This window comes from Anarrhichthys ocellatus, unplaced genomic scaffold, assembly GCF_004355925.1.
Source record: "Anarrhichthys ocellatus isolate YVR2014 unplaced genomic scaffold, GSC_Weel_1.0 scaffold36, whole genome shotgun sequence".
Lineage (NCBI taxonomy): Eukaryota > Metazoa > Chordata > Actinopteri > Perciformes > Anarhichadidae > Anarrhichthys > Anarrhichthys ocellatus.
The window spans coordinates 612,182-627,506 of NW_022280066.1; the positions used below are offsets into that span (position 1 = coordinate 612,182).

The window sequence follows — 15,325 nt, forward strand, 5'->3', positions numbered from 1 at the left end:
ACAGTTTAAAAAGTGGAGCAGAATGAATTGGTATTTGCTAGGCAGGTTCTAATGATAGATGCTGCTGGGTTGCATTGTGGGTAATGTCGGATCCAGAGTGTTTGGAGCTTGACTCCCATGCATGGACTAAATCTCACCCTCCGCTGCCTCAATCTTGACCTTATTTTTCAAGAATCATTAATGAAACAGCAATAAGGCGCCGCATTAACCCTTTAAGTGGTTTCACTGAAGCACACCTATGAGTTAAATAATTTATTAATGAAGGAAACAATTAATGTTAATAAAATGGAAGATGCAAAAGTATGAATGATTGTATGAGTTTTTTTTACTATTAATAAACACATTGTAAAAATTAAACATGAAACAGAATCAATTGGTTAAAAAACAAAACATCTTAAATACTGATTGAGGTTGGCCTTATTTTTTATCTTGCAGCATAAGACAACAGAGAGAAAGGGGTCTCACTGAAAGAATGAAACCATAGTCAATAACAATAATATTTCATTATTGATGATGACATTATTGCTTGGATTAATACTTGCCAAAAACCAAAGACATATCTTTGATAAGATTCAAATCCTGGAATGGTTCATGGCACTGATGTGATGAAGTTACTTTCAGGTCATTCAAATGATGGCTTATCTGTCAGTAATGGAGCAATACTACTCCGTTATTTATTGACCCACTTTAATATTTGTGGCGTTTTTTTTTTCTTTTTTAGAATTAATAGAAGTTGAAACAGACAACTCAGACGATGAAAACACCTGAATCTTCAGACTTATTACAAAGCCAGGTAATGAATTCCATATATTGTAAAAATGAAATTGTGTACATGGTACACGCAGAGAGTGCACATGCTCAACTATGCATGCAAATATGCACACCTTTTTCACCACATTTTATCATTAACATTGTGGGAATGCACTACCACAGCAAAGTGGATACAATTTGTTCTTCCACTCTTTGCGGTGGCATAAACACCGTCTTATTAAATCCTTGTTAAAGCCTGCTAATCCATAATCCTACTGCCCCGTCATTGGTCCCCTTTAGTCTCTGTGCAAGGCCTGTCCGACAACACACAGGTCCGGGTGGGATGCCGAGCGTAGAGTAGCTCTGAGGTTTGATTGGCTCCCCCATAATTCTTCGTCCCAAGTTGGTTCATCGTACAGCCTATGAGAATGAATGGAGAATGTTGTCAATAGCAATTAAGAAAGTGGGCCAGGTGGGTTTGTGTCAGTTAGAAACAGGGAGGGTGTATGAATGAGATTAGTTTGTGAAGTGTGTGTGTGTGTGTGTGTTCACTCAGTCAATCATGTGTGTTACTGTAGACTATTGTGACATGTAACCCTTAATATGCTCAACATTTAAAATGAATGCAGTATTCAACCTAGAGGAGGCAGGTTAAGTTACTTGTGGAGAGAATTAAATGCAAAGGCCGGCTTTATATCTTTTATATTCTATGTGATACTCTCTATCTGATGTTTCTATAATTGAAATATTCTTTTTTATCCTTTATGTATTCTCACTACATCTTGGAAACATGTAATCTTTAAGTAGAAATCATAAAAGGGCACTGAATAATCTAATAATGTAATATAACAGCATTGTCAAGTCAGTTAGGTACCTACACAATATACTGTCTTTTATGAAACTGCCCTTGCTTATCTCAGACGTAGTCATGTCCCAGTAGACATAGTCATGTTTTTATTGAAGTATATTGTGTATGTAAAGTAGATGGATAATGTTTGAGGTATGATATTATGGCTTTGCTCTATTTTATTTATTTATATATATATATAAACTGCTTCTTATAAACTAAATCAACGTAACTAGAAACCATTTTCTTTATAATTAATGCCAAATTACATTGCCCACTGTCGAAAAATTTTGGAAGAATTAACCATTCCATACTAGCAACTTGAAGGTACCTATAAAATAAACCATTACAACAGATTCAATGAAAAGCCACATTGAATGACTTAGAATGTGGAACATAGAAACATGGTAAACACTCACCTCTGTGAGCATATTGCTGGCTCACTCCCACAAGTCTCAGCCACTGAGATGCCTGGCGATCTTGGTGGCAGACTTAGACTTGGCCTTCGATCTGAATGGCTACGTTGGATGAAGGGTCGAGGTCCTTGAACAGTTACAGGAAATTTCCCACGACTCCCCCAAGAACGGGAGAGAAAGGAGACCCCGGTAGAGGTCCATGCTTCAGGGGGTCGGGGAACTGGACAAGGCTGGGCCTCAAACAGGGATGGCGATGCGGGGCAGAAGACTGAACGTGCGTTTTTGATCATCCGAGCACTAGATGAGTTTTCAGTGCTGTTCTCCCTTGACCATCTTTGTACTTTTGGCGAGGCTGGTGGAGACGGTGCTCTGAAACGGTAGGAAGAGGAGGAGTTCGAGTTTGAAATATTCTGCTTCGTGACAGGTGGGCTGGGAAGCCTCCCTTGAACTGCTGTTGGTGTGGGGAGTTTCCTGTTAACAGGGGGGCTAGCTGAAGAAGGTGGAGTAGGTTGCCTTTTAAAGTTGTGGGGACTGGGAAGTCTTCGATGTAGACTGCTTGGTGTAGAAGGTGTAGAGGGTAACGTTCGCCCCCTATTCGCAGGTGGTTGGCTCCTGACCACAGAAGGAGGAGGCACTGTAGACACTGTAGTGTTACATCTAGGCACTGAACAATTGCCACCTTCTTGTATGCCTGCTGATTGTTCTTGAATGGCAGATGTATTTGTTGATACATAACTTTTTGACGATCTCTGTAAGTCTGAAGACTGTCTTGGGTGCATGATCTTTCTGTCTTGCTGGTACAAGGAATCCTTTTCCTTCCCTGGATCTGCCTTCAGTTGGACTTCTGGTTGATTGACCTTTGACGGAGCGGATGTGTGTTGTTGATCCGCTCTAGGAAGGGAAATAACTTTTGAAGCCTGTGGCAGGCCTCCTTTACTTGGCAGCACTGTCACTGACTGAAATGAGGCCCTGAGTCGTTGCGATACTGCAGCCCTTTTTAATGAAGGCGATTTTCCAGGTTTTGTTGCCCCTTCATCTGCTACAACAGTTAAAAGATTCTGGGCACTTTCGAAGGAATTGTCCATTAATACTTCCAGCGGAGGGGGAGGAAGACTATCCAGATCAAAATCGTTGTTTTTCTCAGATGAAGTAGTTTCAGGTCTACAACAGGTTATCCCACTACTTAGCACAGCTTCCATATTCCCTAAACCAGGTAACACAGGAACGCCACACTTCCGTACTCCTTTGAGGGGCCCCAGAACTTCAGGACCTTCTAGATCCTCTATTCCTTGACTAAAGGTATCGATCAGTCTTTTGACTGAGTTCCTGCCTCTGTAAAAAGCTGAAGATGGCCGTGGTGATGAAGGAGGGCTAGGGGGTGGGGTGGCTTTTATCGGACCCTTGGATGTTTTCTTGTCCTTAGGTTTATCATCTTCCACATCACTAGCTACCTCCTGTTTTTTACTGTTGTGCCTTGTAAGGCCTGCTTTACCATTAAGTGTTTGGGGATTGCTGTTCTTCTGTAGTGAGGGATGTTTGCGATGTACTGCTGGAGATTGTGCTGGTGAGGTTCCTTGATTTGGTTTCAATGGTGCAGTCTTCATTATCCCACTTGCCTTGCTTTTACTCATCCTTTGTAACCTCAAGTTTAAATCCTTCTGGGTCCTCTCTAGTTCAAGCAGAGTAGGATCTTCACCTTTGCTCCGCAGGGATTCCGCTGACTGGGAACGTCGCTCTCTAGCCACTGCGGTCTTTTTTACCACAGCCTTCCGAATAGGTGCTGTTGTTTGAGGCCTCCTTGGAGAACGTTCCTCCTCATCCGTCCACTGTCGTCTACTGTTTTTTGGGCTGTCACCTACCTTTGTTTTGGCTCTAGCATTCTGTGATGGGACAAACTGTATCCTACCACTGATAGCATTTTTCATTTTGAGAGTCATTTCAACATTTTGAGGATTCTCTATGCGCTTTGGGGGCAGGCGGCGTGGATGTTGTTCTACAGCTGAAGAATTTGATCGCTTTCTAATCCCCACATCTCCCAGGCCTCTATTCATCACCTCCTCCTCCTCATCATCATCATCGTCGTCATCTTCTTCCCCATAATCTAAGGAGAATGATCCTAGCAATGAGTCTCTTTGGTAATTGGCCATTATGGTACATGTGGAACCTAATGAGTTGAGTGAGGTGAGGGAAACACTTGGACTTATTTGACTTGCAAGCCTTTGCCTTGATACTCCTTGCCTAATGTTCATGGAAGTGTATTCCATAGGACTGACAGGTGTAGTTCTATTTGTCCCAGTGGACGCACCACTCTCTCGTCTATGGCGTCTTTCAGACCCAGCAAGGGATTCGCTCTCAGCCCCAATACCACTGTCCTCACTAAAGAGAGCCGAATCCTCTGGACCGGGCTTGCGCAGGGAGGCCATTTCAATGCGAGATAAGAGTTGCATTAGCCTAGTCTCTACTGCACGTTTGACTTTCAGTTTCTCTTCTAAAAGCTCTGAGACAGAGGCAAAGTATTCCACTGCCTCCTCCAACGCACACTCCCCAATTCCGGCAACAGTCTGGCTCACATTTCGCATTCTCTGTGTGGTGTACTGAAGCAGCTGCTGCAACAAATCCGGTGGGGGCTCAATATTAGCAGAGCCAGACTTCAAAGGTGGAGAAGATGAGAGGTTTTTCAGTTGACATGGCCAAGCAAGATGTTCTCCATTTTCTTTTAAAACTTTTTCTCCCTCATCTGCCATCTCCTCCAGTCCCTGAATCATTTCCTCATAGCGTAGAGCCATAAAAGCAACCATGGTCTGCACAGAAACCTGTGTTTGGGTTGCTTGTTCCAAAAGTCCCAGTAAAACATCATATTTGTTTATGCTAGGATTCAAAAAGGCATAAGCAGCTTTGTGAGCTTTAACCAAAGGTTCAGGGAAGTCCACTTTCTCTACCGGTGGTTTATCTTTGTCCTTGTCTTTGTTTTTAAGCCCCTTAATACCTCTGGTATTTTTTTTTTGTTTTCTGCCAGGCTTCTTTTCTGTCGCCTCCTGCATGTCAACGTTTTTGTCTTTTCTCTGTGAAACTGTGTTGTTGTCTATTCCTTGACTCCCGAGTTTATCCACGGTTAATGCTTCAGGGGCAAGTTCAGTTACATATCTCTTTTTCTGTGGTGTTAAACGAGCCTCTTTCTGAAGTATCTGGCTTTGTCCAGCCGCCTTTCTCTCCTTTGTATCCCCATCCGTTGATCCCGTTGGATTAGGATTCACTCCATCTTCGAAATGGGAATCTCTGGGGTTTCCTTGAGGTGCAGGGGGAAGCATCCTCCCCTTCTTCATGGGACCCAGAATCCCAAAATTGTTACCTTTGGATGGTGAGCAACCCATTTTGGATGTTTTCAAATACAAGCAGATTTTTTGTGTCTTCTCTGAGACACAGCAGTGCAGTGAATGGTGCAAAGAATAGCCAAGGTCCTTAGCCACCTGCTGTATCTGTCATTTTCAGATGGCTGAGGTTGTCAAGTCTGATGAGATCCCTCCCCCCAAGGATGCTGCCAAAACAAAACCTTGATACATCCATTTTACAAATTTCTCTCATCTGTCATAGATAGGCAAAATAAATCCACCGATTGATGCTCATGTTTAGAAAAAAGGTCCTTGTAGCATGCTCTGAAACACATGCCTCTCTACCTTACACAAGACAAGCAGCTGAAAGGATTAGTGAGGCTTTCAGTGAACTCCTCACCATGCACATATGTCACGTTAAAGCATATAAAACGCACCTACTTGTAAGACTTTAAGCTCATTTGCGTAAGGGGAGCTGGCCTCAGGTGGCTTTTTATAGCCAGCAAAACAATATCTCCCTATTTAGCCCCCGGGGCATTTCTATTGCAAAAACAGAAAAGATCTAATAAATTTCAAAGGAAGGTGAAAGTGTTTTTTTCCCAATTGCATGCAGTTGCAGTTTTATGCAGATAATACTAATAGTTCTATACTATATGACAGTTGAAGTGATATACGATACAGAAAAGTAATATAACTGTTGTTTTAATAAACATTAATAATGTTTAATTTTACATAATCAAATACCTTTGTCATACAGTTGTGCAGTACGTTATTTTGGTGATTTGCTAATCTTCTTTTATCTTCTATGTCTAGCATCAGTTCACTGGAACATGGAGGCGAGTTTTAAATAACTTGAACTGCCTCTGCCTCTTTGTAGTAGACAGTGAAGTAAAAAAAGAGGAAAAACTGTATTCATCTTTCCTCTTCAGCATGTATTTTAAAAGCAAAATTTAGTCAAGATAACACAATTGAATTCAAATTAACAGGAAAAAATTTAATGAATCAGATTTACAAGGCTGAGCTTTATGGTTTGATTAAAATGATAACAATGTACACTTAAACATGATGGAATGACAACATAATTTGTCCCTTTTTTGGTGTACAAATTAATAATTTGTGAATACATTTAAAATCCTTTCATTTGTTTACTCTTTAAATACCTATTTCTGGTTATATATGAACCTGCCCCCTATCACACATAACCATACACGTACAAACTGAATCGCTTTAGTATGGAAGATGCTCAGCACTCCAACCACGAAATGCTTTTTAACTCATACATGGAGTCAGATCATAGCAGGAACACAAAGTTGACAGTTTTACCCCTATCCATGTAAGCCATTTGCCTCAACATGTTCTTGCTACCCTCATTTAAACTACTGTAACTGTTTCGCATTTTCTGATATTTTCTTTGCCAATTTGTGTTGATTTTATCCCTGTAATCTCTGTCAAGTCACCATTTAATACATTATTTGTTTACAGCAGCTAATAATAAAAATAACAAGATCGTTAACCCCCCACTTTCACAAATTACAGCTGCTCTCCGCTGTCAAATTATGCTCAGTCAGTACACAGATCAAACTTTTACAATTCCCTGACCTGTCTGTCTCGTTCCTTTATGCAATACTAGCCTAGGCTATTGAAACATGAAATAAATATGAAATATGAACTTCTGCAAATCAATCCAACCAGGTGTTACCCACACACATTTATGTATTTATTGTGAATGGCACAACAATGTTTAAAGTCAAACTAAACTGATGGCCGATAAAAATAATGATCTCCACACTATGGGAAGAACAAGACTGCGTTTTCAATAATCATTTAAAAAAATAAAATAAAATATATATATATATATATAATATATTTTTTATTTTGCAAAGGTATGTTCCATATATTCTTTTATCTTCATTTGAATGTGTCTCTTTATCTTTATTTCCACTTGTTTAATATTCAAAAAACGCAGGCTGTAGGTTCGCATTATTTGACGAAGAAGAAAAAGAGCGCCGTGATTGGTCTTTGCGTCCCCGCGTGCAGGTGTACTGCTGACGTGACGTCTTGTCTACTCTGTCCAGTGCTTTGTACCGACGGATGACTAAGTTATTCGCGGGTTTGACTGTTTTAAAAGTAGTACTTTTTTAGCGTTCTCTGCCGTTCACAGGGGCATTATTCACGTCAGCTCTTAGCGCTATCGGGTTCTGTCCCGCTGTGTCACTGATACGGGTGTTAGTAACACGGAAATCTGTCGACTTTTGATCGGTTTTTTAGGGTAGCTTTGACTGTCTAAACAGCTCAACTGTGCTCCATTCGCTGAAGCCGAAAGGAAAAACCATAGAGGTGAGGACTCGGTTGACGGGCGTTGTTAGCCCCAAGCTTAGCTTTAATACTTTTTTTTTTTTTTTAAGTAGTTCCCAAATAACGTTACTAAGGTACTAACTTAGCTTAAACTAGCTCGTTGCGTTTTGTGTATTCTGAACAAGCAATATAATGGAATCTTATTTGAGGTTTGCAGCTAGGATTTTAACGGGGTTTTTTTGTTTGATTTTTTTGTTTGTTAACTTCATAACTCTCATCCATTTCCTCTCAGAACACTCCACAACTGTCTACTGCAGATGACCCTAACTGAAGCATGATGAAGCGCACACGCAGGATGCTCCCTCGGTGCCAGGCTCCCTCGGTAACTGTTGGGGCGACACCCAGCAGCTCGCAGTCCCTCCACACCAGGAGAAGTCACCGGCTCAGAGGAGCCAGCGGCCAAGACGCCCAGAGCCAGCCGGGCCCGCGTCGGGACGAGACGTTCCGTGTCAAAACGACCCTGTCCCCAACCATCGTCATCCAGCGGCAGGAAATGACGTCGTTCTTCAGACTTTTCGGTATAAATTCCCCCAATAAAATGTTTTTTTATTCGGTGGCAATCAAAGTGATCAGTCTTACTTTTTGAACTTGAAAGAATAAAAAGAAATGTTTGGCGTTTGATTGTTAAATGATTGTGTTTTGGTTACAGACGATGACCTGATCCATGACTTTCTGTGGATGGACCGCTGCTGTAAAATGACTGACAGGGTAAGTTGTCAAGTAAATGGATAACTAAATAAATGGCACATGGAGTGCTTAAAAGCTACTTGAAATCAACTGACTCTAACTTTTCTTCCTAATTAACCAGTACCTTCTGGCCATGACCTTTGTGTACTTCAAAAGGGCCCGCTTCACTATCGCTGAATACACCAAGAAGAATTTCTTCATTGCACTGTAAGTTTAAAATAAAAAAATAAAATACTATCTCTATTTCTTTATCTTGTTGTTGTCGTAAAAAAGTGTGCCACCGCTGGGCAAGCTGTAAACGCCTTAACAGTGATTTGTGTGCTCCATCGCTAGGTATCTTGCCAACACCATGGAGGAGGACGAGGAGGAGAGCAAGTATGAGATTTTTCCATGGGCGCTGGGCAAGAACTGGAAGAAGCAGTTTCCCCGCTTCCTCAAGCAACGAGACAAGCTGTGGGCTCGCGTCGAGTACAGAGCGGCTGTCAGCAGGCGCTGCTGTGAAGAGGTACGCGGCGTAATTGCCTGAGGGGAATGATGAATGGCTCTGGGACTCTTTTTAAGGGTCTTGTTTTTTGCTGCACAGTGCAGTTTTTATGGCTTTAGATTAACGCCAGAAGTTCCATCTCTGTTGTTGATTTTTTTTCTGATGGAGCTGTATTTATGTATTTCTTGGTCTCCCTCTCTTTGTCCTTCCAGGTGATGGCCATCATGTCCTCTCACTTCGTGTGGCAGCGAGAGCGGTCGGAGCACCACAGCGGCGCCCGGCGGCAGTATGGGGAGCTGGACCGCATCCGCGTGCCCCGCGGGCCCCTGGCCTCCCCGGTCTCCTGTCCCCTCTGCAAACGTGGCTCAGCGTCGGATCGGGGCCCGTGGTCCTCCGCCTCTCCCTCCAGAGGCTCTTCGGCGCGGACCCCGAACCCCACCTTTTCCCACCCGTTGACCTCCATGCTGAGCTTGGAGGTCACGCCCCCCAGGGCCGCAGCCTGTCGGAGGAAGGCGGCGGAGGTGAAGATCCAGACGAGGCATTCCTTCTGCTGCAGTGCTGAGGTTCCAAGTAGGTCCCAGGCTTCCCAAAATGATCATAAAATCCATCTCAGCAACTTTGAACCAAAAGATTTAAAAATGGAAATGATGGCAGATAAACTAGTACCGTTATTTTTTTTATTATTTATGTTGCATGTGCTGTTTGCCACACACTAATATACAGTTGGTCTAATAGCTAAAAATATGACAGAAAGACATCCATAATCTTTGTGCATATTCATGAAATCCTCACTGCTGGATTTTAGATTAATCATGAGTTTAAGTCTAAACTCTGCCTCGAGCATTTCAGAGCTCTCTTTGTTAAACTTACTTGGTGTCTGGATTGCGTGTAGATGTGATTCATCTGGATGCACCTGGGAGGCATTTCACAAAGCGGGATTAGAAATTAAAAGATGGCACTCTATGTCCTGTGACATCGATTTAAAAAGCTTGAATATTTGGTTTAGGACATCATATTCATTGCTCCTACACACATTGTTTTATTCATTAACATTGATCAAATAACCACAAAGTTAATTGTCCATGTATAATCAGTTCTTACGAAAGTAAATCAATCTGGAGTTTTGCCTCTTAACACAGTGGCTCCCAGCCTGGGGTCCGGGCCCCCCTCATGGGGGCGCCAAAGATTGCGCCGGGATTTGTCTGCACCGAGGTTGTCAAAGTCAGAAGTATAACTTAAGTCATAACAACACACCGACTGTATAGTTTGTACAAAAGTAAGTTTTTAAAACATGAAATATATATTTTTGTTTTAGTGTCCACAATCTGTTTAATCCTATTTGTGCCCGGTGTCAGGTAAAGAACAGTATTAGTATTATTAACTCCAGAAGATGATTTTCTTATTTCAAGTTGTGCTAAACTCCCATGTGTCTCTCCCCAGGAGGAGAGTCCTCCAGTGGGTCTACGTACGACCCCTCCATGGACTGGATCAGCGAGGAGTAAGTAGAGCGTCAGGGTGCCGCTGCCTCCGCCTCTTTCATGCCGCTTTTACTCTGAAGTAAAGGTCTGAAAACTTCACCCGTTTGTTGTTCACCGCTTTTTTAAAATGAGAAACGCGGACCCGACTCGGCAGAACCGGTCCGAAACAAAGTTAAGTAAAAGTTAGCTTGTTTGAGAATGAGCTCATGTCATTCTATGTACACCTTTATAAGAGGATTACTGTTTAACCTGCACCTAGTTCTTTGTATTTATATATTTATTTATTTATTTATGTACTGAAGCACTTTTTTTTCACCACTTATTTATGTGAAAATGAAATGACAAGCTGGATGAATCAAAGTTAACGTAGTCTGTCACATGCTGGGATCGGGGTTTTTTAGCGCTGTTGCCGATGTGCCTGTTTCATGATCCAACACTGCCTCTTGAGTTTTGAATAAAGGCTTGAGCTAAAATGTGTCTTTTTGAGAGCCTGTTCTTTCTTTGCACTTCACTCAAGTTTCCTCACAGGAACGGAGCGGACACACCCACGTGTCTCCCTTTGTTCTGCACATACAGGGCTATTAAATCGCTGGCAATTACTGTAAATATTACCATATGGATCCCTATGTAAAGAGACAGTTTCACTAAAGTTATTGTCTAGATTTTTGACTTGGCATTTACAAGATGATACTCTTAAAATATGCATCAAAAAACACCACAGTGAACATTGACCATTTATTCATCAAATAATTTACAATAAAAGTTATGTCCCAGGGTTCCTTCCGGGGCAGACGAGCTACCGCACACACTTCCTCAGTTTCACCAGGAACGCTGAAAAATGGAAAAACACACGATGAGCGTTCACTGACACGCTGTGGACCGGGACTATAAATGTAATATCTGACCTGTGTGGCTCATCTGTTCGGGATGAGGTCTGGCGATGTAGGGAATACTCCCGAAGGCTGGGTGTTCCTCCGCGCTCATCTCTGAAGTGCGACAGTTAAACCTCGTTAAATAAATGCTCTAAAACGTCATCATTGAAACAGGCGCTGGTCGTGTGGCTTTCTAAAATCACCTCTGTCGGCCTCCTCCCTCTGGTCTTGGTCCAGGACGGGATCTTTCCTGACGCAGTACCTCCCGTCTTTCTGGAGGGCCGGAGCCACCACCCAGTCTCGGATCGGGACCTCGACGATGCGTTCGCACAGCAGAGGCAGCGCCAGACATCTCAGCCCCTCCAGCAGGTCGATGACCTGCGTTATGCTGCGTAACATAGGTCAGAGTGACGGTCCAAGGTCTTAGAATCAGGTTTGTTTTTAGTATTTTTATGCACTCAAGGCAATCAAAAATTCAAGATGTGCACATTTAAATGACACGTCCCACTTTAAAAGAAAGTAACACTTTGGAACACATGCTTATTTGCCGAGAGATAATTAGCTTAGCACAAAGACTGGAAATGGTTGTAATTGGCTAGCCTTTCTGAAAAATGACTGACTTAACATGCATATTGTTCCAATAAGTGTTCCAATAAGGGTGATTGTGCCAGACTATTTTGGAGCAATAACTTCCTAAAATCTCGTCATCGCCGCCAAGTTGCCAGTCAACTGCAACCTGTCCCTTTCAAAATGAATGAGATGTTTCATGTTTGTTTTAGACGTGCATGGTAGGCAGATTTTTGTCACCTCAGGCTAGCCGTTTCCCCACAGTCTTTATGCTAAGCTAAGCTAACCGACTGCGGCCTGTACTGAGCGGACGAATGCGAGAGTGGCGTCATCCTTCTCTGCTAACTCGGGAAGAAAGCAGTGAAGCATGTTTCCCTAAATGTCGAAACTGCTCTCTGGGTTTCGGCTTTTTAAAAAAGGTTGGGATATACACACTTGGCGAGGTAGACGGCACACACAGCCCCGAGGTGCAGATGCGGAACCACGGCGGGCAGAACCAGGTGAGGGTTGATCAGGTCGAGAGCCACCTGCAGCGGACAGAATCCACGCAACGGGTGAGCAGAGCAGGCGTATGTAATAAAACCTAATTCCCCAGAGTTTTTAAAAACACATAATCAGGCGTTGCCGGACACTGACCGCGTGGAATCCCCGAGCGGCGAGGAGCGGCGAGGCCTCGTCAAGGTCGCCGATGTGAAACTGGACGTTGTCGGGCCACTCCTCGCCTCGCCGCACGCTCCACGACGCCCTCCAGCGGTTGTAGTTGAGCACTGCCCTCCTGTGGTGGTCCTCCCTCACCTCCACGCTCAGCACGCTACCCTTACAGCCGACTGGGGGAGGGGGGGGCAACCAACAACATAGCATAATAGACGATCAATGAGGATCAGTGAGACAATGACTGAGTCAGACGGGTGCACACCTGCTCTGGACAGGAACAGAGACATGGCTCCGGACCCGGACCCCGACTCCAACACACGGTCTCCCTCTGTGACGTCCATCATCATGAGCATTGCACTTGCATCCTGGGAAGGAGAGAGACAACACAATTAGGAAGAGTGAGAAGGCACTCAGGCGGGACCGTGAAAACACGCAGCCCAACCCTGCACCTTAGGGTAGGCGATTGCCGGGCCCCTCTTCATGTACAGCGTGTAATCCTCCAGACTGGCCCGGCGCACGAGGATGCGAACGCCCCTGCTCGTCTTCACGAAGCGGCCGGCAGGCCGCCCGGCCACGTCGTCGTGCGGGACCACCCCCCAGCTGCTCTGCAGGCGTGCCCCCGTCTGAAGCTCGAACATCTTCCTGAACTCCACCCGGGCCTTCTTGCGGTACTCGGCGACGAGCAGCTCCCCGAACGCGAGCGGGCTCTCCCCGGGGAGAGTGGGCGACACGCTCGTCTCCGCGTCCGATGCGCGCGGGGTCTCGGGGTCATCCTCCTCTACAGGGGTTGCCCCGTGATCCTCCTCTTGCGTGTCCGACACCCGGATGTTCGCGTCTAGTTCCGGGTCCTGCTGGTCGCGCTCCCTCAGCTGCAGCACCTCGGGGCTCAGGGCGTCCCGGGGCAGCAGGCTGCTGATCCTCTCCAGGGGGGACAGGGATCGCATCCGTCTGGAGGGGAGCCGGACGCTCGGGGGCGACGGGTCCGAGCTGTCTCCCTTGCTCTCGTTACATTTCACGGGAAAGGTTGAAAAGGTTCTCGTCACCCTCCTGCATTCACGGAGCGCGTCCCTGCTGCGGAGACCTCTTTGACCGGATGTGCTAATCCTCAGCAGTCGGTGCATGAGCTGGAGTCCAGCAGAGGGCATTTGCACAGCCATTACTTCAGATTATACACATAGTACGTGAGCTCAAATTAAAAGTCCATCCTGACATCCCATCCATTGAATTAAAAGCAGATGAATAAAAAATAAAGGCAAATGACAGCTGTAGTTATAAATATAACATGAAAAACTGGTAAATAATCGACTCAAATTAAATCCTGGCTTGAAGTTCACTCACTTCATTCACAGTGTGACAACTAACGATTCGTTGGTCTTCATTTCCCCTAAACTCCGGTTGTATTTACAGCCCAAGGAGGTCACCATGCTGGAAAAACACACGGGAGCCACGTCATAACTGAGCGACGAGTGTAGTAATTTAAGTCTACCAGCAGAGGGCGACATTACAAGTATCTTCTTTAAGCATTGCAGTGTGAAATTCAACCCTTCCTATTCGAAGTATGTGGACCTGGCGCTCTCATTGCTGTTATCATTCAGTTTGCTGTTCTATAAATGCAAATGCAGGCATTTTAGAGACTCGACGTAATTTGCACACTAACATTTCCAAGGTCCACAACAAACTGCGCCAAATATGTAAATGGTAATTGTGTCTTTCGTTTGAAAAAAAAAAAATTAAATATGCAAATTGCCATACTCGCATTAAGTTATTGGCTTGAGTTACGTGAATGCTAATTTACGAGGTGAATTTGGGGTCAAAAACAGTAGACTTTTATTAATTCATGCGTTCAAGTACGTTCGTAATTTTGGCCTGCGGGATATCCAAAAAAGTAGGCTAATGCAGAGATAAACACTTGTCAGTACTTTATCAGTACTTATTAAACAAATTGGAACACTTCAATTACGGAGTCAGTTTTGATGTTATTTTCCATTGAAAGCACTTAAATGAATCGACTGGTTGTAAAGTGTGATATTTACAGCTGCTATTGTGGCAGCCTCAGCCAGCAGTGTTGTTAGGAATTGTCTCCACAGTGCTACAGGAAAATAACAGCACGAGGAAAATCTTTCTGGAACTCTCTCATTTAACTGGCACAAGGCTGCTTCTTTTTAGATTCTTCATTACAAACAAAATGAGAAGAATACATCTAATAATGTTGCACACATATGTTTTTAGATGTCATAGCATATGTAGGCCTACTTTCATGAAGACTGAACAAGAAAGTATAATTCATGTGTTTTATGTTTGCTTTTTTGTATTACATTTTTTAAATATTATGAGAATTGCATACTGTGTAAGACAATACAATATATGCAATTATTATTGAAGCTACAACATATTTCCCCTTTTTTGAATGTGAGAGTTTAAGTACTATTGTTAACGTTGTATATCTTATTATGGAAATCACCTATTCTTAAAGCTTGATTTATTAATTCAACCCCATCTTTTTTAGTTGTTTTTATAGAAATGTATTGATATTTTGAGTCTGTTAAATTTGTAAAGAAATAAAAATAAGAAATGCATCTCAGTATTCAAGTCAAGAATCAGCATTCGTGGGTTGATCATTGTTATTCTTCAAGGAAATGTGGGAACCCTGATTGTGATTGGACAAGATGCCATATAGGTCTACAGGTGTGGAGTGCGATTAAAAAGAGACAGGAGGGAATGGAGGTACTTTGAGTGATGGAAACACCAACCCTTCCCTTTTCCAGTCTATCTTTACTATCTATCAAATAAAGGCAACAACAATATAATAATGTAAAAGAAAAAAAGGATCCTAACTCCTGTAAAATCTCAAACACAAAATGGCTGTTTTTTCATTCATTTTTTAGT

The 15,325-nt window shown here is 43.4% G+C and overlaps 3 protein-coding genes across 3 annotated transcripts; 1 reads left to right on the plus strand and 2 right to left on the minus strand.

Moving 5' to 3' along the window:
• Positions 1-1,046: 1,046 nt before the first annotated feature.
• Positions 1,047-2,944, minus strand: pcare1 (photoreceptor cilium actin regulator 1). The gene is made up of 2 exons (XM_031866840.1): positions 2,017-2,944; positions 1,047-1,170 (listed from the first exon to the last, which is right to left on the minus strand). The coding sequence occupies exons 1-2, from the start codon at positions 2,790-2,792 to the stop codon at positions 1,047-1,049; spliced, it is 900 nt and encodes a 299-aa protein (XP_031722700.1). The 5' UTR covers positions 2,793-2,944.
• A 4,478-nt stretch (positions 2,945-7,422) lies between these two features.
• On the plus strand, positions 7,423-10,641 carry spdya (speedy/RINGO cell cycle regulator family member A). Its single transcript, XM_031866781.1, has 7 exons — positions 7,423-7,679; positions 7,930-8,215; positions 8,347-8,405; positions 8,506-8,591; positions 8,718-8,889; positions 9,081-9,438; positions 10,309-10,641. Exons 2-7 carry the CDS (start codon positions 7,972-7,974, stop codon positions 10,368-10,370), a joined length of 981 nt encoding a protein of 326 aa, XP_031722641.1. The 5' UTR covers positions 7,423-7,679; positions 7,930-7,971; the 3' UTR covers positions 10,371-10,641.
• A 5-nt stretch (positions 10,642-10,646) lies between these two features.
• On the minus strand, positions 10,647-13,870 carry trmt61b (tRNA methyltransferase 61B). Its single transcript, XM_031866780.1, has 7 exons — positions 12,889-13,870; positions 12,702-12,804; positions 12,422-12,612; positions 12,221-12,312; positions 11,422-11,606; positions 11,252-11,332; positions 10,647-11,177 (listed from the first exon to the last, which is right to left on the minus strand). The coding sequence occupies exons 1-7, from the start codon at positions 13,594-13,596 to the stop codon at positions 11,143-11,145; spliced, it is 1,395 nt and encodes a 464-aa protein (XP_031722640.1). The 5' UTR covers positions 13,597-13,870; the 3' UTR covers positions 10,647-11,142.
• Positions 13,871-15,325: the final 1,455 nt, after the last annotated feature.